Source organism: Cryptomeria japonica, chromosome 6 (assembly GCF_030272615.1).
Source record: "Cryptomeria japonica chromosome 6, Sugi_1.0, whole genome shotgun sequence".
Taxonomy (NCBI): Eukaryota; Viridiplantae; Streptophyta; class Pinopsida; order Cupressales; family Cupressaceae; genus Cryptomeria; species Cryptomeria japonica.
In genome coordinates, this window is record NC_081410.1 from 551,058,239 (window position 1) to 551,083,996 (window position 25,758).

Consider the following 25,758-nt stretch of genomic DNA (forward strand, 5'->3'; position numbering starts at 1 on the left):
AGCAGTCTCGAGTCAAGAAGGAAGAGCAGTAGCCTATTTCAGTGAGAAATTGAATGATGACCGAAGGAGATATTTAGTGTATGATCAGGAATTTTATGCCATAGTTCAAGCCTTGAAGAATTGGAGACATTGCTTGTTGCCTAAGGAGTTTGTGTTGTATACAGATCATCAAGCTTTGCAGTATTTGAACAGTTAGAGTAAGTTGAATCAAAGACATATGAGATGGGTAGAATTCTTGCAGAGTTACACCTTTGTGTTGAAGCATAGAAGTGGTTATCTAACAAAGTTGCTGATGCATTGAGTAGAAGGAATTTGTTGACAGAGATGAGAGTGACAGTATTAGGATTTGAAGACCTTGTATGATGAAGACCCGGATTTTGCAGAACCTTGGAAAGCATGTAAAGAACCGGTTATGGTAGAGAGAAGCAAATGGTTGGATTATTTCATTCAGGATGGATGTTATTCAGAGGAGTTCAGTTGTGCATACCTAAGAGTTCTATGAGAGAAAATCTGATAAAGGAGAAACATAGTGGAGGACTAGCTGGACATTTTGGCATTGACAAAACAGTAGCATTGGTGAGCGGGCAGTACTTTTGGCCCCATATTCATAAGGATGTTAAGAGATATGTGCAGAGTTGTAGAGTTTGTCACGTTGCAAAAGGTAGTTGTCAGAATGTGGGATTGTATAAACCTTTGACAGTACCGGTAAGACCTTGGGAGGATATAAGCATGGATTTTGTGTTTTGATTGCCTAAGACACCAAGAGGGAATGATTCTATATTTGTGGTAGTGGATAGATTCTCAAAGATTGCTCATTTCATACCTTGTAAGAAGACATCACATGCATTGCATGTAGTAGACTTATTTTTCAAAGAAGTGGTGAGATTGCATGTAGCGGACTTATTTTTCAACGAAGTGGTGAGATTGCATGGATTACCTAAGAGCATAGTTTCAGATAGAGATACTAAGTTTGCTGGCTATTTTTGGAGAACACTTTGGAAGAAGACGAAGACAGATTTGAAGTTTAGTTCTACTTTTCATCCACATACTGATGGACAAACATAAGTTGTTAATCGGAGTTTGGGAAATTTGTTGAGATGTTTAGTGGGAGATAAAACTGGAAGTTGGGATTTAATCCTTGCACAAGCAGAGTTTGCCTACAACAATTCAGTGAATAGAAGTACTGGAAGAACACCTTTTGAGATTGTTACCGAAGTGCATCCTAGAGGGATATCGGAATTGAGAGACATTAGCAGTGAAGACCAAAGGAGTTCAGAAGAAGAAGACTTTGCAGATCACATGGCAGCATTGTATATTCAGGTTAAGCAGCATTTGGAAGACATGAACAACAAGTATAAGGAGAAGGCAGATGAGAAGAGGAGACATAAGGAATTTGAAGTTTGCGATGAAGTGATGGTATATCTGAGAAAAGAGAGATTCCCGGTTGGAACTTATAATAAGTTGCAGATGAAGAAGTTTGGACCTTGCAGGATTTTGAAGATGTTCAGTTCTGGAAATGCATATGAAGTGGAGTTTTGGGATAGTCTGAGTATTTCACCTATATTCAACATTGCAGATCTTCATGAATACCATGAACCAGAATTCAGTGAGAACAGTGTTACAGACTTGGAGAAACAGTTACCCCGGAAGGAACCGGATAAGATTGAAGAGATTTTGGACAATAGGATTGGGCGTAGTACCGGGAGCAGTGAGTATAAGGAATATCTTGTGAAGTGGAAGGACATACCAGTTGAAGATTCATCTTGGATTTCTTAGGCAGAGGTAGACCGCCTTGGTTTCCCTCTGACCCCGACAAAGTGAGAGGCTCACTTTTCAATAACCCCGGATGTCTGATGTAGTAGCATCCCCGGTTCACAACAATCTTGCATCAACCAAAAAAAAAACATTTTCCTTTCTGTTTGCAGTTTCAGTTTTCCTTCCCGTGTGTCCCAGCTTGGCTCACCGGATCTTGTGGAGTTGGATTCTACTTGAAGACTTGATCATCTTTCTTGGTTCCAGACCGCATCACACTTGGATCATTTTTCGTTAAGATATCGATATCGGTTTTCATGACAGTTTCTTGTTACCGGTTGTTCCTTTGTTATCGGTTGTTTGAGGACTATTCTGGTGATATACCGAAACCTATTCCGAAGCTTGCGGAGCCTTAGGCATTGATTTTGATGTTCGTTGGTGTGTGGCCGACCTTTTCCCGCGATCTACGTTTCATCCTTTGGATTTTTCCGGAGGAATCTCTTGGCGGAGGCTGACCTTGTTTATTTTGCACGTTAGGTCTTGTTCTTCAGGTTTTGATCCCTTTTGGGCAGGCTGGATCCTTTGGATTAATATATATATATATTTGTAATTACGCATTAGAATGTAATCAATCAGAGAATTAGGTAGCTAGACTGTGCGTAGAAGATAGATTATAAGATTCAAGGTCCCGGTTGTGACCTATTCTACCAGGCCTGTGAGCCGGTATGTTGTGACCCGGTTGTTACTGATTGGATGTAATCGAATTTTATGCAATAAATCAATTTGTTCTGCATTGCGTCCATCATATCTTTGTGTTTCCGTTGTGTTTACTCTTGCTGACCGGTCCGAATTGATCTCTGAGGTCCCTCCTCACCGATGACTGCTTCACAAAATGACAAAAGGTGAATTCATCACCTCATACTTCATGAGGATTACTGAATTGAAAGATCACCTCTCTACTATTGGTCACACAATAGAGAGCAAAGAGTTAACCATGTTTGCACTAAATGGTCTCCCCTCCTCATGGGAGGCATTTATTCAAGGGATAAGTGCAAGATCAAAACTTCCTAAGTTTGATCGATTTAAAGCAAGATTGCATTCAAGAAGAGTCTAGATTGGCTTTCAGAGGCATTGGCGAAAGCTCCATAAATGAAGATATTCATGTTCTTGCCTCTTACTCCGCAAAGATGAAAGGTAAGAAAGGACATTTCAAAAGGAAGAAAGATAAGGAATCTAATGGTGCTCCTACATTCAAAACAAGGATATTTCAGAAATCCAATGCTTTAGATGTGACAAATATGGTCACTATGCAATGCAATGTCCTACCAGGACTATGCCTCAAGCTTCCATTGCAGATGTTGGTGAAACTCTTCCACAAAAGGATTCAGATGGATTCATATTCTGACTTGAAAGAGGTTATAGAGTTTTGAAGTTCTAATTGTGATGAAGAGATTGAAATTCAGGAGGAATATACAAAGGACTTTAGTGGAGATTCTGAGATTTTATATTTCGATTTTTTATATATTTACTTGCTAAAGTGCAATAGTCCATTGGAGGTAATTATTGAGGCATTCGTACAAGGGATGATGACATCTAGGGTTACAAAGCAAAGTTGAGACAAGAGGGCTCTCCAAGTGAGAGGGAGCATATTGCTAGGGGATTTTGTTCTAAATCTCAGGTTGGTCATATTCCTGTCTAGGGCTCGATCTTATGACAACAGTTCTGTTGTATTTTTGGATCTTGCACTTTCAGACATATGAGGATCATACTAGTAAATGAGAGTCTCTTGAAGCTAGATATCTTCTATTATTGGGTCCATGTGAGCAAGGGATGCTTCCGTGATAGAGGGAGAAACTAAGAAGATATGCTTTGATTGATATCTGAGAATCTTGGTCATATTAATTCAGAGGGAGTGGACTATGTCGAGATGATTTCTCTAGTGATCAGTCAAAAGATTATGATTCATGGGATGGAGTCCCATGTAGACTAAGAGGCCCTTTATGCTGACTCCTAAGTCATGATATTTCTGGATAGATGAATCCTTGATGAGATTGGAATACACCAAGAGTGATGCATACTCCAACCTTGTATTTCATGAAAGGTCAAAGCATGTGGAGTTCAAGTTGAAAGGTATGTTATTCAGTGAAGAAACATTAGTACTAATGAATTGACGACAAACATTCTCACCAAGCCTCTCTCCAGAATAAAGTTTGTGTACTTTCGAGATAAGCTTGGTATGGTGGAAAATGTAGCCCTAGCTGAGATTGAGTCTCAGCTTCATTGATTTGGTTGTATTGTTTATTATACTAATGTATTCTTTCTTATTATAAGATGTTTAAAGTGTAAACTCTTATTAATGCAACTTATTAATCTGATATGGTTCATGATTAGTGTCATGTGTGTGACTCCATGACAACATTGGTTCAATGCTTGATGAGCCCCTGTGAACAATATTGTGAGGTGACGATCTCTCAATAATGAACACTTGTACATCTGATCATTATTGTAAGGTGACGATCTTACGATATTGATTGATCATACCATTATGATGGATATCATGGGACATGATATCTATGGATATGTCATAATGGTTTATATCTCTAAGTAGTAATATCTATGGATATGCCATAATGGTGGATATTATGAGACGTGATATCCATGGTTAAGCCATAGTGGTGGACATTACATAAAGAGATATTCATGGTGGATTTCATGTGATGTGAAATCTGCAGACATGCCATGAAGTAATATCTTTAGATATACCATGATGGTGGATATCATGAGACGTGATATCCGTGGACAAGCCATAATGGTGGATATTAGAATAAAAGATTTATGGTGGATATCATGTGACGTGATATCCGTGGATATGCCATAACTCCTGATATCACAGTGAGGTGATATCTTTCTCTCACACAATAGATGAAGCTATTGTGTTCACAATATGTAATATAACTAATTTGAAGGATATAAGAATTCCTCTCTAGCTAAGAGGGAGTGTTGAAGATATTATAGCTACGGTTGGATTCATCTGACAAACCTAGCTAATCCAAATGTCTAATTGGCCTATCGGCCTTAGACATTTGGTGATTCGACTTACTTGCTTCAATTAAGTATGATTTGTATTTTAACTTACTATCGGAGATTAGCTGTGATTACCATTTACCATGCTATGTCTACCATTGACATATGTATCCGATTATCGATGTGCATTACACATCGATGATCGGTTTATATCACATCTGTTATTACATTGATTGATAATCGATCTGTTATTAATTGATTAGTTATCATATTAACTAAATTGATTATACACAACCGATTATAATTGAATCGGTTTGGAAGTAAACCCGATTACAATTATCGGCTTGTGTCCTTTTGCCTTCACGGCTCTTGGTGTAGAGTCATGTCGCCTTAGGAAGTCATCTGGTATCATATAAGTATGATACAAATTCCTTTGGAACAAAAAACATCGTCGTTGGTAGAAGTTATAATATACTTACAGTAGAAGGTAATCACCAAGATCAAATTACGTATTCTCCCTGCAGATCGGAGTACACCTATAGATCGTGGAAATTAATGTACAACAGTTTATGACAGATACATACATTAGTTTGTGACACTCACTTCCCGTGAATGCAATATATCTTCTGCAGATTGGATTTTACCGTGCATAGCTTGAATTGACCTCAACCAGAGATTAAAGTTCAAATAAAATATAAAGTATCTACCTATTATTAATCTGATCAAACTTAACATGACAGGGTCTTCACAACTCGCCTTGGCCCCGACAAAGCCTTGTCTTTATAATGTTCTACAAAAGTCTTAAAATTCAATCTTCAAGGTCTATTTCGTAACCATTGTTGAATCATGACTAGGTTCTCACAACCCGCCTTAGACCTGACGAAGTCTTTGCTTTCTTAAGTGTCAAAAAGCTTTCAAAGGTCACTTGTCTCTTTAAAGTGTTGGTTGTAGTGGAGGTTTTCACAACCTCTTCAAGAGACGCTAAGTTTTCCACAACTTGTTGACTTTCCGAAAGTTTTTCTTCAAGGACAAAGGCTCCAAAGGCTCCAAAAGGACACTAGTGTTCTTCACAAGGCGGCCCATTCACTTGTTTTCAAAATCATTGTCGGGAGTCAACAAGGTTCCCACAACCTTCTTGGGTTCTGGAAACGAACTAAGAACCTCTATGATTTAGCTGAAAGGAAGACAAAGGCAAGTTTTTCTCAAGATCAACGAAGTCTTTGTGAGCTATGACAACTCTTTCAGACGTGGACAAGGTTTCCCATAACCATGTTGGCGGCCGATGCATAACTCACAACCTTCAATTCTCCAAAGGTTTTCGAAAGCAAAGGAAGAAAATAAACAAAAGAAAAGAACAAAGCAAAGAGTGACTGTGGTTTCAAAACCTCTGTCGGACTTCGGCAAGGCATCAAGAACCTAGATGAGTCTTGACTCCCTTTTCTAAAGGGTAGATTTGAAAGTTGGCGCCGATGAATGATTACCTGCATTAATTGTTGTTAGAGTTGAGGTCGGTGGACTAAATGCAAAAGGTATAAGAAAGGAAAAGCACCCAATTTGAGTCATTTTAAGCATGTGCAAACAAATATCGTGGGTTTGGAGAATGCAAGAAGTGGAATTGAAGCAAGGAGTTTTGTGGCAACCAAAGCAAAATCTCTTCATAGAGCTGTTTTAGAAACATCCCAATTGGTAAGTGCACGTCCTTGATACTCAAATAGTAGTCTCTATTACTCATATCGAGTAATTCTCTTAAAATTCTCATAGCCAAAATTGAGTACCTTAGGGGGCACTCTGTCAAGATTTATCCAAATTTCAAGGGTACAAATTTGAGTTAGAATCTGTAAAAATGAAATACAAATACTTAGGCTACAAGCATCTGTCCAGCCTAGATGCTACATTGCCAAAAATAGGAGATACATGGCTAGGGCATATCAATCTAGGGGAATTCTAGGAAAGGGTAAATAGTTTAAACCGTCATCCAATCATTCAGAGGCTTGCAGAGAGTGGTTTGCTTGAAGTGGCTTCTTTTTTGGTTGTTGTGCAATACACTAACTTAGTGCTAGAATGCATCAACCACTATAACCCAAACACTAGAGAAATTGGGACTAGTGATGAAAAATTGCTCATAACTCTAGAAAGGGCTACTATCAGTGGGTGCTTCAGATTGCCCAAAAAAGCGAAGTATACTGATTTTGATTTCACTACTTCATAGGGACATTTTAGTGAAAAGAAAGGATATTATAGGGATATAATTGCCAGAGTGTGGTTTGCACTGCCTAAGTGTTGACATGTATTTTGTACACCATCATACACAGAATAAAATACCTAAAGGCATCTTATCCTCTCTTGAATAAAGTCTCTAACTGCTGAAGATTCGCATGAAGGATCAGTTAGGATGACTCCAATGTTCTGGTTAGTAGGGTCTCTACGTGTGGATAAACTCCAGTGGTATGATGTGATTTGCTGGAATCACAAGGGGACTTACATTTGATGATTGAACTTCCGATCTGCTTTGCTGGAACACAGGCTCTTACTGGCTTAGATTTGAAAAAATGGAAAAAGGATGAGGGCGAAGAGAAGATCTAATCCTAATACTAAGAATGTAGGAGCAATGATTTGATTTTTGATGAAACTCTAACTAGGTCTTGTTTTGACATCAATGGACCATCTCCACAAGGCTAGTGCGATCTTCTAAGGGAAGCTTTATGATGTTCAAATTATCACCGCAGGCATAGACACCATCAAGTTGATGCATATCAATGAAGAAGCGACAAATTGAAATTGAGCTTAAGCTGAATGATTCCAGTTGACTACACAAGGCAAGTCTGCAATCAACAAACTGCTAGTAGTATGGATATACGAATTCCACCATTAATCAATCGCATTTCCTCCATTCATCTAATCATCTACCATCTAGGATTGAAGACTCAACAAGAAACCATGCAAATTGCAAGAAACGACACACTTCACCATTACTTCAATGAAAATGGAGTTTGTTTACAATCAATGGCAACAATTTCTTGCCTTGTCCTCCTATTCTACTCTAATTACTATTCTATCAATTTCTAACTACTCTCTATCTACTAACTGCTTTCTATTATTTACAACTCTCTCTCTAATTATTGCTAAATTAGCCTTTACAAAATGAAATGCCAGGGCTTATATAGTGCCCTCAATACAATTCAATGGCTTAGATCCATTCGAGATCAATGGCCAAGATTTTACAATGAAAACCCTAATTAGGGTTTGTTACAACCATTACATAACATTTAATGCTTGACCAATGATAAAATTGTATTGCTTGGACACATGTCCCCTCTAGAAAAATCGACCAATGGATAGCCGGGGTAGGTACATCGGAGTTTGTGCCACCTTCCATGAGTTAAGTACATTGAATCTGGACATGCTGAGGTGGACCTCACTGATTGGAGACGTGATGACTAGGATGCCACCTCATCTGACACTTGGTTGATACTCAATTTGGTAGCGTTGAGAAGTTATCTTTGATTAACTCTTCTAAAATTATTTGCTTCTTCAACGAGCCCTTGTCCTAACTCCATGTGTCCTTGATGTGTAGGATGATGATGTACCTCGCCTTGGAACGCTGGATTGAAAGAGGTCGCCCCTGTCCTGGCTTGATCGTCCCGGCGAAGACCGTCCTTGATCCGGCTTGATTTTCCTTGATGAGATCTCCATTTGATGCCTACACAACATTTCAAAATTAGCAACATGATTTTGCAATGAATAACTAGATTAGAGATTAAATTTAGGAAACTTCATAATAAGTCCTTGAGTTATCATTTCCTAAACGACGATTGAGCTATTAGAATTCAAAATTTCAAAATTCAAAATTTAAGCTATGACGATCAACGTTCAAAATCAAAACAATAAATCCATATCGCCATACCTCTCCTGAGAGCTAACACTAGAATGCAAAATGAGGAATTTGCCTAGGCAAAATTAACGTTAGAAGCCTTCAACGTGATCTTCAAGGATAAGGAATGTCCTCTTTATCAATTCGCCACCCTTGGAGTCTTTGATGTGTTCTTCAATGTCCTTGGCAAGTTCGCCTAACTTGAAACTCGAACTCCTTTGATAATGCTTGTGCCTTCCTATTGATAAGACTCGCACCTTGAACACAATTCGCACCTCCTCTTGAATGATAATTTCGCACTTCCTTTGTATACTCCGAATCGCATACGAAAAGATGATAAATGATGATGTGAAAATGAAATAAACTACTCCTTTATAGGCGCTCACCTTCATATTGACCCTAGGCCGACTTTGGTGAATAAGGCAAATTTAAAATAAACTTAAAGGCCGACCCTTGTAAAATGAAACAAATTTTAAATCAAGCGCCCCATTTTTATTTATAATTAATTAATTTAATGCCTATAATTTTAAACAAACTTGATTTTTAAAAGGCAAAAATTAATTAATAAAGGCCCATGCGCTAATTTTAAATGCTATTTTAATTGAATTTTTTAAACCTTATCGATTTTTAGCATTTAAATAAATTCAAAAATGTTTGAGCGCCCAAAATTTGAAAATGGAAAAGTGCAAACCTCATCGCCCTGGTCCCTGACTGAGGGACAGGAGCGAAATTTCAATTTGGTCTTGATTCTTGCACTTTTGACGTTTAAAATCTCCATCCTTACGTTGGAATTGGCATTTTTGCTAGGAATTTCAAACTTGGGTGACTTGACCTTGCAAATGAGTACCTCTTGAGGTGATATCGCTCTGGTCCCTTGGAGAGGGACAGGAGCGATCCCTATGTTCTTACTTGAAATTCTTCGTTCTTGATTTTAACTCCTCGTTCATTGCCTTCCAAACAACGATCTTGATCCTGTGCGACCTTGCCTCGTCATGATTTTGAAAAAAAGTGAATGATCTTGTGCAAATCACCCTGGTCCCTGACTGAGGGACAGGAGCGATATAGGTCCCTTGGTTCAATTGATGACCCTTTGACGTTTGAAACCTTTACATATCGTTTTCTTAAGACACCTTTGATACTTTGCAACTTCGTATAATCCTGACTTGGCATGATTTTTGCATGAATTGGCAATTATGGTGAATATCGCTCTGGTCCCTGCCTGAGGGACAGGAGCGAACTTCAATGTCCTGGGCTCATGCTTGCTTCCATCAACTTGTAATTACTTTCATAATGTAGAATGAGGTCCCTTTGATCCCCTTGGACACTTGATACTTGTTAAACCTTCAAAATCTAGGCCCTTATGAAGATTTCGCTCTGGTCCCTGCCTGAGGGACAGGAGCGAACTGGGATATTTGGTGCAAATCCTTCAATTTGGCGGTCTTTGTGACTTTGTTTACCATCGAGATACCTCAAAAAATGTCCTTGCCTCCACGTATCCGGACTTGGAGTGGTCTAAAACTTGGGATGAAGGCAAGATAACTAAGATATCGCCCTGGTCCCTGGCTGAGGGACAGGAGCGAATTTGTACTTTCAAGCTCAACTACACTTTGCCACCCTCAAAAATTATCTTCAACGGTTTTGTTGTGCCCCATCTTATTCATCTTTGGCTTGGAAATCATTCGAACTTGGCAAGAAATTCATCTAAGACAAAAATCGCTTTGGACCCTTGGTGAGGGACAGGAGCGCCCAGGCCAATATAGGTCTCATTTGGTGTCTTGCAATCTTCAATTTTGTCTTCAACGAATCCGTAACCCCGTCTTTGCTTGCCTCAAACCCTAAACTTGCTTGATCTTTGCCTGAATTTTGCCTTATAAGAAATTTCGCTCTGGTCCCTGGGAGAGGGACGGAAGCTACAATGGTTTTCGCCCTGGTCCTTGACTGAGGGACAGGAGCGATTTTTGCAATTTGGTCCACTTTCTTCATGTTTGTCTTCAAATTATATTCAAATGGTAAAATGCACTTCCTTGGACCTCTTCAAATCGTCAAGTTGTTAAAATCCTGCAAGGACAAGGCAATTTTGAATTTCAAGCTCCGGTCCTTTAGTGAGGGACAGGAGCGAATTTTGCTCTCCAGGCCCAAATGCTTCACTTTTCACCACGAAATGTCTTTGCTAGGGAAGATATCATCCTGATTCATGCTATGAATAAAAGTTAATGTCCAAACAAGGTCTAAAAATGTGCATATGAATAAAATCGCTCTGGTCCTTCAGTGAGGGACAGGAGCGAATTTGACCTTCTAGGCAAAAACTTCATCATTTCATTGTTTTTGATCAAGTCTGGATGCTCTATCATGCTCATTTCGTCCTTCACCATGCCTTTGATGCCTCAATTCGTCCAAACAAGGTCAGGAATGGCTCAAATAAGTATTATCGCTCTGGACCCTTGGTGAGGGACAGGAGCGCTTCGCCTTGGTCCTCCTGGGAGGGACAGGAGCGAAATTCGCTCTGGATCCTCAGTGAAGGACGGGAGCGAAATTTGACTTTTCGAACTCTCTATCAGGATAACTTTTATGGAATATAACATTTAATTATATACTTTAAGTTATATTCCATATATACTTTCAGGATGTTTGAGAGTGGTTTCAGACCTCCAGGAGTTATATTGCAAAATCTAGTTTTTGGAGGTTTTTCAGTTTCCAGACTTAGTCAAATTTCAGGATCAGGGCATTCCAGACTTAGCCAAATTTCAGGATCAGGACCTCACTCAAGCCGGACTTGCTATCCTATTGATCACCTAGGTGACACTCAAAATGCAAAGGCTAACTAACAAAACCCTAAAAGACCCAAAAACAAACCCTAAAAAGCAAAAAAGCAAGGGTCCCTATTTGCAATGGGGCGATGTGTGAAAACGTCACAACACTAAGAAACGCAAGTCTTAGGTGCCCAAAAACCTGCATAAATCTCTTTTCAAAGGTGAAATTGTAGACATCATCATGCTATTGCATAGGGTGAGAGACAACATTAATGTCCATGATTTTGAACAGTGGATGATTTCTTTGTGCAAATAATTTTTGCAGGACAACGATATTTAGATTAGGCCAGTTTAATCGGTGATAGATTACACCAAAGTTTTAAAACTCAGACTCGCCACGGACTTGGCAAAAAAAAACAAACCGTAGTTTTACAAAAAAAACATAAAGAAATTAATGCATTTAGAGAACATAAGAGCCATAATTGAAACATTACACATGTCATATGATCTCCAAACACAATATTTGAAATTTCATCATTCATACTCATAGTTTCAAACTTTAAAATGTATAATAGAAGCATAAGTTTATAAATGTTTACAAAATTACATATAATGATAGGTCCAGATCTTGGGGGAGAGAGGAGAGACTGAGATAGAGAGTGGTAGAGAGAGGGGATAGAGGAAGAGTGATAGGGAGATAGATAGGTCTAAAATTCGGGGCAGATAAAGTGAGTGAGATAGAGAGGGTGAGAGAATGCTAATTGGAGCCTACTGATTACTGAAATTTGACTAAGTCTGAAAATTTAAAAGATCTTCTAAAACCTAGAATTTGCATTATAATTCCTAGAGATCTGAAACCACTCTCAAACATCCTGCCAATATATACATGAAATATAACTTAAAGTATATTTTCCTTTCTTATACTTAAATGTTATATTTCATGTATATATTCTGATGAAGGGAATGAGATTGACTTGAAAAAAAAGATTTAGATAATTTTTTGACGTGTTTTCTGGGTTGCACGAGTCTAGTGAAAAGACTCGTGAGTCCAAGCAAAAGATTTGCGAGTCTTTCAAAAAGACTCGCCAAGACTCGCCTCCCGAGTTGACTCGTGGCGCCACTGGACTCACGAGTCCGTGGCAAGTCCATGAGTTTTTAAACTATGTATTACACTGTATGATTCACACTTTGCCTTCAATAAATCCTTTTATGTCTTCTTACCTCTTCTATGCCTTGGCTTGCACAAGACCATGGTGAGGACTCAAACATGTTGAAGATTTTGATGACCAAATTCAAATGTATAACTACTATCCTGATTTGCAATTGGAGAAAAGTTACTCTAAGTTCAGAAGGGTGAATGATGTGTTCACCATGAGGTTGGTTAGGGAGCTACAAGGGGATTGGGCCAAAGGATTTCTCATGAGGCTATTCAATTGATAAATCAATATTGTAGCCTCTTTATTAAGTTCCAAAGGTTTACCTACATTAGAGTAGGAGGTTTTGATGGGCTACCTTATAAGTTGGTCAAGTATGTAGAGGATAAGTTCATTCTGATTGAGATATGTAGGCGAGTTTCAGAAGTCTATAAGAGATGTGCAGAATGGAAAAAGGCTAGGATACCATTTCCCATTGGACTTCGGTATTAGTCATGTAAATCTTAGTCAGATGCCCTCAACATTGAGAGGGACCTTGTTAAATATACCATCTCCACATGTAACATGAGATTTCCTTTTGACAACAAGGATTTTGTAAAAAACAATTCACAGCTTGGCCTTTCATTCCCTCATATTACACATATTGAAGATTATTGGGCAGATTGCTCAGATTACTATGAGGTGAGAAAGAGAAGTTGGATGAGAATGACCTTAAAGCAGATTGTAAGTGTAACATATAAATTGGGGTGGGATAGTGACGTAGTAGAAGATGATGAATTTGATTTGATTGACCCCATCTACACTTCTCACATTCAGATGCAGCCAATAATTCCAATTGATTGGAGTCTTAAAAAGCATAAAAATATTCAGTCAAGGACTAGTGTGGTATTGAAAAGAACACAAATTTGGTTAGCCAAGAAGAAATTAGAAACCTCTAAGGTGTACATCAAAGGAGGACAAAAGATAGGAGGAGAAGCGAATGCCAGTCAGGTAGGGACTTCTTATCAGGCATTTTGCCAGCTCCTACCCAATAGATTGTTGTCCCAGGAGAAAGTGGAGGTAGAGATGAACAACCTGAGAAAAGGAAGACTCCCAAAAAGACTTGTGGGGATGGCCCACCCAAGAACATAGGAAGAAAGGAGCAGGCTGAAAAAGAAAAAGAAAAAGAATCTGAGAATGACAAGGGGAAGGAGAAAGAAAGTGGACAAGAATAGGAAATAGATGTGGACTCCTCTAATCCCATTACAAGATTATTCTCTGATGTGCTTGACAAAACTCCCTAAAAGGGTAAAGCCCCTCCTACTTTTCCATTTAATTTGCAAAATGTGAGAACCCCTCCATTAAAGAGGGCTCTTCAATTTTCATTTCCTTATTCATCTTCTCAAGCTATTGGTGTAACCTCTTCACCTTCATAACTAGAAAACACATTGTCCAAGAAGAGAAAAACAGTACCAGTTAGTCTACCAAAGGATAATACTGTGGGACAGCTATTACAAAGGTCTCCTAAGCCTAAAAAGCTAAACACTACCTCAAGGCTAATTGAAGATGATAATGAGAACTTGTTTCTGGAGATTGCACACCCATAAGTGCAAAAAGAGCTTAGTCAGGCTACCACAACTGACTTTAATATGACTGTAGTGGACTTGGGACCTCCAAGCAGAGATGGAGATATCCACAATTTTCAGGTGATTGCCTCTAGACTAGTGAGAAGGACCGAGAGAGACAAGCAAGATAAGGACGAGCTGAAGAACATGGTAGAATTACTCATAAGTTGCTTGAGGTCTTTGGTCAATCCCACACCCCAGCCTATTGATCAGGCAAGCTCCTCTTTTGATTTCAACTCCATGGCTGGAAAGGAGATGCTTGCAAACAGATAGTTACTTTGGCATAACTACTTGAGAGTGGATAAAGGATTTGAAGGCCAAAGGGCCCCCTTTCATTGAAAGACTAAAAAAAAGTCTATGATAATCTGATTTGGTGAGAAATGGTGTTAATGCAAAGATAGCCAACACAAAGCAAGAAGAGGCTATGTGGCTACAGACAGACCAATTGCTGAAGGAAATTGTAGACATGGGCATGGACAAGGCTACAACCGAGGGAATTGTTCAACATGTGAATGATACCAGGTGTGTAATGTGGAGGGAGAGTATAAAATGGGAAGAAACTTTCCTCAAACAGAATATTAAGGAACAAAGCAAGCTGTTGAGATAATGCAACTAAATGTAGACATACATCATCAAGGAATTCACTGATATAGGCTATTAACTTTAAAAGAAGGATAATACTGGAGATGCCACTACAGATGAGCTAAAAGAAGAGTTTGAAAAGGCTGTCGATGCCTTTTCAGATGAAAAAGTGTTCAACAAGGATACTTTGAAGAAGCTGGCAATGATAGATTTTGCTTTGCCTTGGTACGATGGCCACCCAACACTCAATTAAAATCCTACAATCCTCCTTAAAATCTCTTGAAACCCCTACTGAAAATTATTATAGATAATGTTAATGCATGGTAGCTTATGCAAGATAAGATATTTCTAACCTTCCTAGTTCTGTTATTTACATGCTTCATGTCTAAACTTATATTGCATATGATTATCATGTTTTACAAACATTGCTTAGCAAGTATGTATTGGGTATTAACCCGATAACATATTAAATGCTATAAGTTATCGGGTTATTAGCCGATACATACTTGCTATCGGGTGCATAACTATTGGCACCGATCCACATCTGTTATCAGGCTTAATCATCAGGCATATTTGTTATCGGGCTTAATACATACACCGCTTCATTTGGAATTAACAGTGGTTAACAACTGCACTGGTTGGATTACATACATCGTGCATTTTGAATCATCGGTGTTTACATGAACCGATTCATTATCTTGATCAATCATTATATTATATTACAATATGCTATCGAGGTTTTGAACCGATAAACAGACTTGTGTTAATGGTATAATTACAAAGGCACCGATCAATGGGTGCATTGATCGGTCATGCCTAAAAGGCATAACCGGTCAATACACCAATTGACCGGTTGCCTAAATAATATATATACCAATTGAAGTCATTTGGAGGAGACATAGAAAACATAAAATGATCTCTCTCCTTCAGACCTGCAGATAAAATCAGAATTATTAGACATCAACATAATTCTTCATATACATTTATAGCATACATAGTTCATAACTTGTTCTTTAATTGAAATTGAGATAACTTTACAGATAATAGAATGGTGAACAGTGAAGCTCCAAATGAAGTCACTGTAATCACAAACCTGCAACACAAGTTTCAGAAAAATCTTAAGTATCACTTTAAAAAGTTCCACTGTTTGTGACTGAAAGTTGTCATGGCCATGACTCCCATGCTCAAATTAAATGGGAAAAACCTTATGCTTGAACATTCATAACAGTAAAATACTCTCTTTGGATAGAACCCTCACCAAAATAAAATAAATTTTACATTTTTTATCTTGTTAGTTTGATTGAAAGATCCTTGTGATGTGCACATTGAAAATTTTATTTACCATTCGATGTAGGTATGAAATAGACACAAAACTAAGCCATGTGTGACAGCATTTTGACAGAAAATAGACACAAAATATGAAGTATGAACAGCGAGTGAAGTTATAACCTCAGAGTGTATACCATTCACTTTCATAACATTGAAACACTCTCTTTGGATGGAAGTCCAACCAAAATAAGATAGAGTTAACATTTTTATCTTGTTAATTTAAATTAAAAGATCTTCATGATGCGCACATTGAAAATTTCATTTAAAAATATATTCATCTACTTGTATGCACCAGTTGAATTTTGTGTAAATACTATTTATATGGTGTGAAGTTACAGACTGTATTTGCAGCAGTGTTACAACAAAATTATGCCTACCTTTGACTCAAATGCATTGCTTTCCAACTCCTTGCAAATTTGCAATTAGTTGTGTTTTCTATGAATGTCCCCTTTTATAGTTGCGCCCTCAAAATATTGCAACAAATGTGCTATTCATAAAACATTTTTCCATTTCAGAGGTTTCAAGGGTTTCACAAGTTGGTGAGAGATTGATTAAGGTTTCAGATGCAATTAAATGCGATTTTTATATGATAACAATGCAAAAAAAAAAAAAAGAAAAGTTGAAAATTGCAGTCAACGATTTTTTAAAAAGACAAGATTTTTTGGAGATTTTTGCTTCTTTAGTTAGAGTAGCTTGAGGCACACTTCATGAGTGTGAGTGACCTTATGATGATTTAGATTTTTTAGGCTTTCTTTCTAGAGGTGCGTGCCAAGGCTTTAAGGTGTCCCCTCTTTTATTTTGAATGAACTGGACTTCCCTTGCAAATGGCATTCTTGTAGGATGAAAATAAATGCTTTGTGTGGTCAAACTTGAATGCTTGATAGGTGCTTGTCATGGCATGCTTCAACACATTAGACACCCGTTTTTTAGTGTTTTTTTTATCAACTTGGGATGCTTTTTGATCTGGTGCACACTTATGCACTGCGAGGCCTACTTTTTGATGTTTTCCATAAACTTTGGAATCCTGTCTATTAGTGTACTTCTCTGGTCTAGATGTCCACTATTTGATGTTTTTTCTCTTTTTGGACACTTATGCCTTAAACCTTTCGTAGCAAAGCTTCATTTGTAATCTCTTTTGATGCATTGGAAAGCTCTTTTGGTTGGCTATGCAAAGACATTAATTAGTCCTGGAAAGAACAACATTCACAACCATAATAATCAAGAATGTAACAATGACTCACTAAGTGAGGAATGACTTTCATTTAACTTGAAAGTTGACACTTAACTAAAAATTCATATGGTTACAAATTGTAATGGTAATTGTATATTCAATAATGAAAACAGAGTTTACATATATAGGCAATTGCATTACGATGTTTCTAAAAGAAACAAATGTAAATAGAAGCCAAAAATAGAAACTACCTAAACTAACTAAGATAACCATTAAAGAAACATCACACAATCTTAATACCCTCCCTTAATGGTCATCGTTCTAAGTACCCTACAAAAGACAATCTGTAGGTCTTTTGGTCACAGATGCATAGAATACCATCCACTTCTAGTCACGATTGCATAGAAGGCTGCCCCCTTCTCTTTAGAACGCTCTGCGACATGAGTCTACTGCTGATACCCTCCTTGGTGCTACAAAACTTCTAGAAATCACCAAGATAACCAAAATCCTACCAACCTGATGCTGGAAACAAAACTTTCCCTCTTTGAAGCCATGGATATCTAGAACAACTTCTCAAACTGAAACCACGATTTTGAGGAGAAAGTCGCCAAACCTGAACTGCTTCAGAAAAACAGCCACTATTTTGTTCAAACTTTTGCAGATGACCACTATGACCCAAAAACCGAAACCCTTGATGTGATGCTGAGATCACCCACGAAAAACTGCTTGATTTTTTAGGATAAAAATTAAAAAAGCCAATAGTAATTTTTTGAGGAAAAAATTATAAAATCTTACAATAATTTTATCAAGAAAAAATTATAAAACCTAGAAATGATTTTTGAGGAGAAAATCGGAAAATCCATGACACGATTTTTAAGGAGAAAAATCTATCTAAACCAGACACTGAAATAATAGTCAGGATTTTTTGTGGAAAAAATCAGAAAACCCTCTTGTAGAGAAAGATCCCATGATTTTTTGTATTAAAAAATTGGTCAAAAAACGAAAATGCATGATCATGATTTTTGAGGAAAAATCAAGCAAAACCCTTGTACAAAACGATTTTTGTGGAAAAAATCATTCAAAACCCACAATACAAATTATAAAACCCTAGAATAATTTTTTGTGGAAAAATAAAATTATAAAACCCATCTAGAATTTTTTAAGGAGAAAAATTATAAAACCCAAACACGATTTTTTTAGGAAAAAATAAAAAAACCTAGAAAACGTAGAGCCAACACAAGTTTGTTGAGAAACCCTCAAATAGAGGCAAACAGGAGCAAACCCACAATTTTTTTTTTGTCGAGCCCACAAAATCCTAAGCGTGGGCTGAAGAAAATTGTAGAAGCCGTCCGCTGCGGGTTGTAGAAGAACACAAAAGGGCCGTTGCAGGTTGCAGACAAAGAAAACCGACACCCAAAAATCAAAACACAGGTCATTGACCAAGAAAAACCCTTGTTGCACGGGCTAAAAATGGAAGCAATACTTGACTTGTGACCAAAAACCCGTGTTTTGCAATGGGATTTGCACAACAAAGATTGTGTGGGCCACATGAGGGCTCCCTTCAAACAAAAAAAAACCTTCACGAAAATCCACAGGTTGAAAACCACAAAAGCTCGAACAAAAAACTTAAATATGAAAAAATCAAAAATTGTTTTTTGAAAAAAATTATGTGGCTTGAATTTTTATTAAAAAATTCGCCAAACTCTATAAAACCCGATCGACCCGCTCTGATACCATGTAATGGTAATTGTGTATTCAATAATGAAAACGAAGTTTACATAAATAGGCAATTACATTATGATGTTTCTAAAAGAAACAAGCATAAACAGAAGGCAGAAATAGAAACTACCTAAGCTAACTAAGATGACCATTAAAGAAACATTACATTATTATAATACAAATGGTAATTGCAGATAAACATCTGCACATCACTTGCATTGACTACAACTTGTTTGATCCACTCAATTTTATCGACGTCCTTGAGTGCATTGTTTACGACATGTGTGCAACAGGTCCAATAGATATTCATTTTCAAGTTCGATTTCCTTAATGGTATCTTTGAGGATCTGAAAACTAAAAATTTGCATCCTTGTGTTTCCTTGAATGATCAGTTGCTCTAAGGATGTAAGATCTCTCTTTACATTTGACCATAATATTAATGTGTGGACACTGTCTAATGCCCACCCACCCACTCATCCTTGATAGTGCTGCACCCATCTGTGATCAATTTGGCTCTTATTTTCTCCATCATGACATTTATCTTGGATTGATTCCTCTTTTGTCTCCCCTGGTCTCGCATAGGAAGGCCTTGCTTGTGCAACTTTGGACATGGACTCAAATTACTTTAAAGAACAGTCCTTTTATTTTGTAAGAAGTGCATATTATATTCGCTAGTTCGAGGATCTGTCAAAAATCAGTACCCTTACACTGACTCTGGAAATTCTATTTATAGAACCAATGGCTGTCTTAAAGGAACTACTGTTGGTCTAACTGTTCATAACTACCATGCAATGTATACTGCCTAAGATGACAATTAATAATAACATAACAAAGCTGTCACAAAATGTTTATTAATGATAACAGTTGAAGTCAGGGTTTCTTCCTTTTTTTCTTGAGTTTTTTTTGTATTTTAAAATCATTATCATGTGTGCCTGGCTTGTGTATAATTTTTCTTTTAATATAGAATATTGTTCATGATAATTCCTTAGTTAGATCACAAGATTTGAATGGTGAATTTTGAAAAATGAAATACATTCATTTTTTATGGCCCTGTCAAATTTATTTAGTCCTTATATGTGTTAAATCTAAGCATCATAAGCAACCCACATAAGATCATAGCTAATTGTATATTCTCTCTCTGTGTTGCCACAAGCTATATAACTTGAACACATAATATTTGCCAATGGTTACTGATTTTAAACTTTTCTGATTTACTTTGCATTTGTCAGGGGTCAAACTTTGACATCCATTGCAAGGCAGTATGAGACATCAGTAGAGGAAATCGCTTCAGTGAATCACATTGATAATTTTGACATGATTGAATCTGGTCAACTTTTAGTTGTACCTGTTCATCATAAGATATCTAAAAGGGTGAGTCAGCAATGGATCTGATTTTATATTTCAGTTATAGATCATTTATTTTCTGTGAACTTGAATTGATGAGGGGTTTATCTTTGATTATTCATGTGTGGTCCTCTATGGAATTGGGTACAGACATTCAGCTTATATCCCAACTAATGGCCTTGCACAAAGTGTACATGGATTTCTCTACTATTACATGAATTCTGTAAACAGCTTTATAGTGGCATTAGGAAAAAGTAAATGGTATATAAAATCTGGAATGAGAAGTATTGAAATTACTTCTCAGTTTCTTTTGGTCTCATTTGCTATCAAATCAAATTTCCTTTATAATCTGTTATTGGGCATCAACATGCTATCCGTCTGTAAAAAAATGTTGTTGGATTTTTGCCATGTTTCATCTTTTTTGAACACATTGCTTTAGATTGTATGCCATGAGTTTGATGTCTTTTAATATTTATGAGCAGCTGCAATATGTATCAGGTTTCCACAATTACAATGGATTTGAATGAAATTAGACCCAAGAATAAAATTATGTTACCAGCTTCAACTGTTGCAACAACATCAGTTCCTCAGCCTGGACCTACTATATCGTCTCCCCTCTCTCTACGATTTGTAAGTTTGAGATCAATATGAGGTCCTTGGATAAAACAGTTTCAAATTTTCAGATTTCTCAGAAATTGAAGTCATAACCATCATTATAATTGCCACATCAGTTTTGGATACTAGTGTAATTGCCAAATTGTGTTGCAAAAGATTAATGATTTCGTTTCAGGTTAAAGGGACTCTGTTATTTCTGCTCTTGGCTCCTGCTCTAGCTTACTGTATTAGATGGTCGGTGCATTCAATCAGACTACAAATGGATGAAGTTTATGAACAAGAAACAGAGGAGAAGACATCAAGCACACATCATAAGACAAAACATGCACGGTGGCACAGCATTCTGGAGGATGATGCAGGGACTACTGCTTTGGATAGCTCACCGAAAGGGTATTCTCCAACAGTAAGTAGGCATTCTTCTGTTTTTAAACTTTAGTGTTACTATGCTTTTTTTATCAAGCATATATGGATAAATATTAGAAAAGTGAGCATCATTAATTTATTCTAAGACCAGTCTTATTGCTTTTGATATCCTTATCACCCATAGTATTTCAACACTGGCATATCGTTATTGGTATTTGTAGCTTAATGTAAATACTTATCTCACAAAAATGCCTCTTGGGCAGGTTCCTCTTCAATTAGCTTTTGGAATTCAGTGGAATTTATTTAAAATGAATTTATGTGAGCTTTGGTTGACTATGTTGCAAGGAACTTCTATGGGGATTGTCGTGGTGTTTTCACACATTGCCCCATTGCAAATGGGGACCCCCACTTTTTTGCTTTTTAGGTAGATGTTTTGCTTAGATTGCCTTAGCAATAATTTCCTTGTTTTAACCTTTGCGTGTGAGAGGGTGTCTTAGTTTTAGTCTTTGGTCTCTTGCTTGTGCAAAGTGTTGAGTTTTTGGGGTTTTTCATCAAATTCAGAGATATCATCAAATCAATATTTCAATGTCTTGACTAGGAAGGACGAATAGGTCACCCTCATAGTACCACAGCTAGTGTTGGTCCTCAGGTTGGTGTCAGCATGGTTGGAAGGATATTCTGATGCTACATATGTGTTCAAATAGGTTAATGGAGAAGAATTCAAATAGGTTAATGGAGAAGAATGACACTTTTCGAGATGATTTCGGACATGTTTTTTCTTTTTCTATTTTTAGAAAGTATCATCTTTAGCACTGATTGGTCAATTGGAGAAGTTTCTATTTTTAGAAAATGCCAGTATCAAAGGTAACAACTGTGGAAAGGTACCATGCAAAGAAATTCATCAAGGAAGTGTAGAAATTCTTGTTCCAAGCATGAACCCTGCCTAAAGAAAAGAGAAAAATCCACTTGAGGTCAAATTTCCTGAGTTAGAGGCAAAGTGGACAAATCCACTTGGAGGTCAACTTTCCAAAGAGAAAAATCCACTTAGAGGTTGATTTTCCCAAGTAGAGGCGAGCAAAATGTTTCTGTCCTTGAAAATTCCTTGTGAAGTAAAACCAATTCCATCATATTTTCCCTAAGAGTGCAAGGTAAAATGAAATGCAAAAGAGAAAAAATCCACTGAGGGGGCAAATTTTCCAAGTGAAGAGGTAATAAAAGTTAAGTGGAATAAGAGTAATTCCTACGAAGTCGAATTTCCCATGTGGATTTAAGGTTGCAAAGGTAAAGTGAATTTCATAAGGACAAATTAATCCCCATGAGGTCCGATTCTCCACTTAGAGCTAAAAATCAAATTACCTATGGGGGGTTGCATCAAATGTTGGGATAAAATTAGGGACAAAATTTGTCCCTATGCAGATTGAATTTCCACCAATCAGCAACAAGTATTCAAGACCAAACAAGTGATACAATCTTTCATAGTGCGAATTCCTCAAGGGCAAAAGTAAAGATAAATATAGGGACGAAATAGCCCCTATACCAATCGATTTTCCACCATTTCGTTTGGTGGAATGAACTAATGATAGTTCGAATTCCACAGGAATAAGATCTGTCCCTATACTTATTGAATTCCCACTCTTGCAATAACAATTCCAAAAATCTAAAGCGATACACATCAAAGAATTATTATTTGCGGGTAAAATCGCATGAAAGGAGTGGAGGTCGGCTTAATGAGTAAGTGCTAAACAAATCAAATTTTAATTGCAAACACGTAAAAGTTTTTTCAAGGCAAGTTGGCTATGTATGGAAGTGAAGAGGTGCAATCATTGAATGGAAGACATATATAATGAAGAAGGGAAGCGCTCCATCACAAATCAAATTTGAATCTGCTTAAGACAAATTCACATCCAAGAGAAATATAAACAAGTTTGCACCAAAAAAGGAAGAAGAGATTCACCACAGCTAGCATAAGGAATTCAGACCATGAAAATCAGACCCAAGAATAGAAGAAATAGCGAATTTTGCTAAAATCAGATCTGGAGCAAAGTAGGTCATTATTGGAAAGAATAAATCAGAGCAAGCAGATCTGAGTGTGTCTCTTCACCTTTTCAACTGTTTTCAGATCTGGAACATCATTTCCAAAATTTTTTGAGAGGACGATTTCTACATTTTTGAAGGGTTTTAAGAAGCAAGTTTTGTGAATTATCTTGCATTTTGCTTAAGGTTTCATTCATTATCAAGGTTTAAATATTCTGTGTCTTTTTCAGGTTGGATGCACGCAATGCGATGTATGGAGCATGCAAGATCATGCAAGGAAATGGATGAAGATGAAAGCCCTACAAGGACGTAAGATGCACAAGATCAAAGTGAAAGCTCAAGACAGGAAGAGGAATTCATCGAGGCAAACAATTTTTCATCTCAAGGATCAGTTCAAGGGACAAGTCAAATAAGACAACATCATGAATGTGAATGAGGAGGATCAACATGTCAAGTCTTGGAGGAAGATAGTAACAAAGACAAAAGGATGTCTTACAATCTTGAATTTCCTTCGAAAATCCAAGAATTATTGCTAGTACTCCAAGGTGAAAGATTCAGTGGAGCAAGACAATTTAATCAAGTCTACCAGGCAAGCTAAGGTGGCATCCCCATCATCATTCAACCAAACAAAGGGCCCAAAGTTAAAATGTCTAGATACATTGTATCTGACTCTTTCAAATAAGGGTCAAGTGACACATGGCAATTTATCAAATACTGTTTTATGTACCTAACCTCAACTTTCATTGGTTAGAATTCAAAAAAGGACATGTGTCCACATCATTGTAATTATTTCATTGGCCAGAGGGAGTTTGTTGCAGAAAACCCTTATTAGGGTTTCATTGTAAAATCTCGGCCATTGATTGGAGAATCAATCAGAGCCATTGAAATGTAAAAAGAGCTCTATATAAGGCTCAGACCTCTCTTTTGTAAAAGGTTAATAGTGGCTAGACAATAGTTAGTAATTAGATAGCATAAGCAATTAAGAGTTAGAAGTAGAGTAGAAGATAGAAACCAAAAATTATTGCCAAGGCTTGTGGAAATAAATAACTTGATTTCATTGAAGTTATGGTGAATCTTTGTGTTGTTTCTTCATGTTGCATGGTTTCTTGTTACTTCTCAAAGTTAGATAGAGTTCATTGATTATGGTAAATGCTTATGAAGATATTATGATGAATTCTTTTTGTTGGTTGCTGATTGTAAGTCACAGTGTAGAGTTAGTTTGAACCTCATTATTATGCTAAGTTCCGATTGTTGATACTTGTTCAAGTTGCCCCAGTATTGGGTATTTGAGTGAAGTATTTGCAATGTGAAAATCTTACATTTCCTTAGAAGATTGCATCAGTCTTGTGTAGTTGTAGTCATCTCGGCGAAGCAAGGCTCGATTTGAGGGAATTTGTCTATCCAAGCAACATTCATCGTCATCATTGACCTTAGAGTAGCATAGTCTTTCTTAGACCTTTATCCTTTTGCCCTTTTTTCAAGTCAATTAGAATCCATGTTCCAGCAGAGTTCAAGCAAAACGTAAGTTCCTTTGTCTATCCAGCAATATCACATCAAAGCATTGAGCTTATTTACATGTCAAGACCTGACGTCTTAGTTGATCACATAGTTCAGCATCTTAGAGGTCTTTGTTAAAGAGAGCATAAGATATTTTGGTATTTTATTCTGTGTTGCATAGTGTCATTAAAAACACACCAACAGGGATGACATTTCATATTCTTAAAATCTTCATAAACAATAAATATCCTCAATTAGACATGTCCTGGAAATGTTTCATGACTTAGGGTCCACAAACTTGTTCACAGGATCTAACATGGCCAATTTGGTAGTTAATTTAATCTCTATCTCATCTCTGAAAGCTTCCGTCTATATATTCTTTCAAATATATTTGCAAACATGCTCATAACTCTCCAACATTAGACTTAAGTCTAAACTATCCTTAGACTATGGTTTAGTTCATAACTTGGAATACAATAATTCCTACTAAGGAAAGTTGGCTTCAAGTTTTTGGGCTGAACATTTAATAATAAATTTTATTCCTTTCCAATTTAGGACGTTCTGTAATTGCCTCCATTTAAACTGAATAGTTCAAAAACCCTATTAGTAGCTTATTGACTTGCAAATACTTGTGGGTCAAATCCAGCTGGTGAGTTACCTACCCAATAATTTGCTGCCAAGTTATTGGTGGGTACTTGCCAAGGTTAGTCTTGTTTTTGGCCAAGTACCCTCCAAAAACTCTCCAGCTAAGAAAACTTTGTTTTTTCCTATTTTTTTAAGAATTTTTTGTTTGTTTGTTTGTCCATTGCTATGGATTCAAGTGATTTTTCAACAATTTTTCTAGCTGTGCAAGAATCAAATTCATTTCTTATGCTTTTTAACACTTTTAATGCATGTTATTTAACTTTATGAATTTATTTATTATTTAATATGTGGAGTTTTTGCCAAG

At 37.0% G+C, this 25,758-nt stretch overlaps 1 protein-coding gene across 3 annotated transcripts in view; it reads left to right on the top strand.

Moving 5' to 3' along the window:
• Positions 1-25,758, top strand: part of LOC131041269 (uncharacterized) — a 144,257-nt gene that overhangs the window by 110,929 nt on the left and 7,570 nt on the right. Inside the window, exons 3-6 of one of the 3 annotated variants that reach the window (XM_057974294.2) lie at positions 20,186-20,327; positions 20,799-20,930; positions 21,091-21,318; positions 23,543-24,252. In XM_057974294.2, coding sequence (XP_057830277.1) covers positions 20,186-20,327; positions 20,799-20,930; positions 21,091-21,318; positions 23,543-23,725 — 685 coding nt within the window. In that variant the 3' untranslated portion in view covers positions 23,726-24,252. Of the gene's footprint in view, positions 1-20,185; positions 20,328-20,798; positions 20,931-21,090; positions 21,323-23,542; positions 24,253-25,758 lie in introns of those variants that run through there. The other 2 variants (XM_057974296.2, XM_057974295.2) reach the window with 2 other exon arrangements.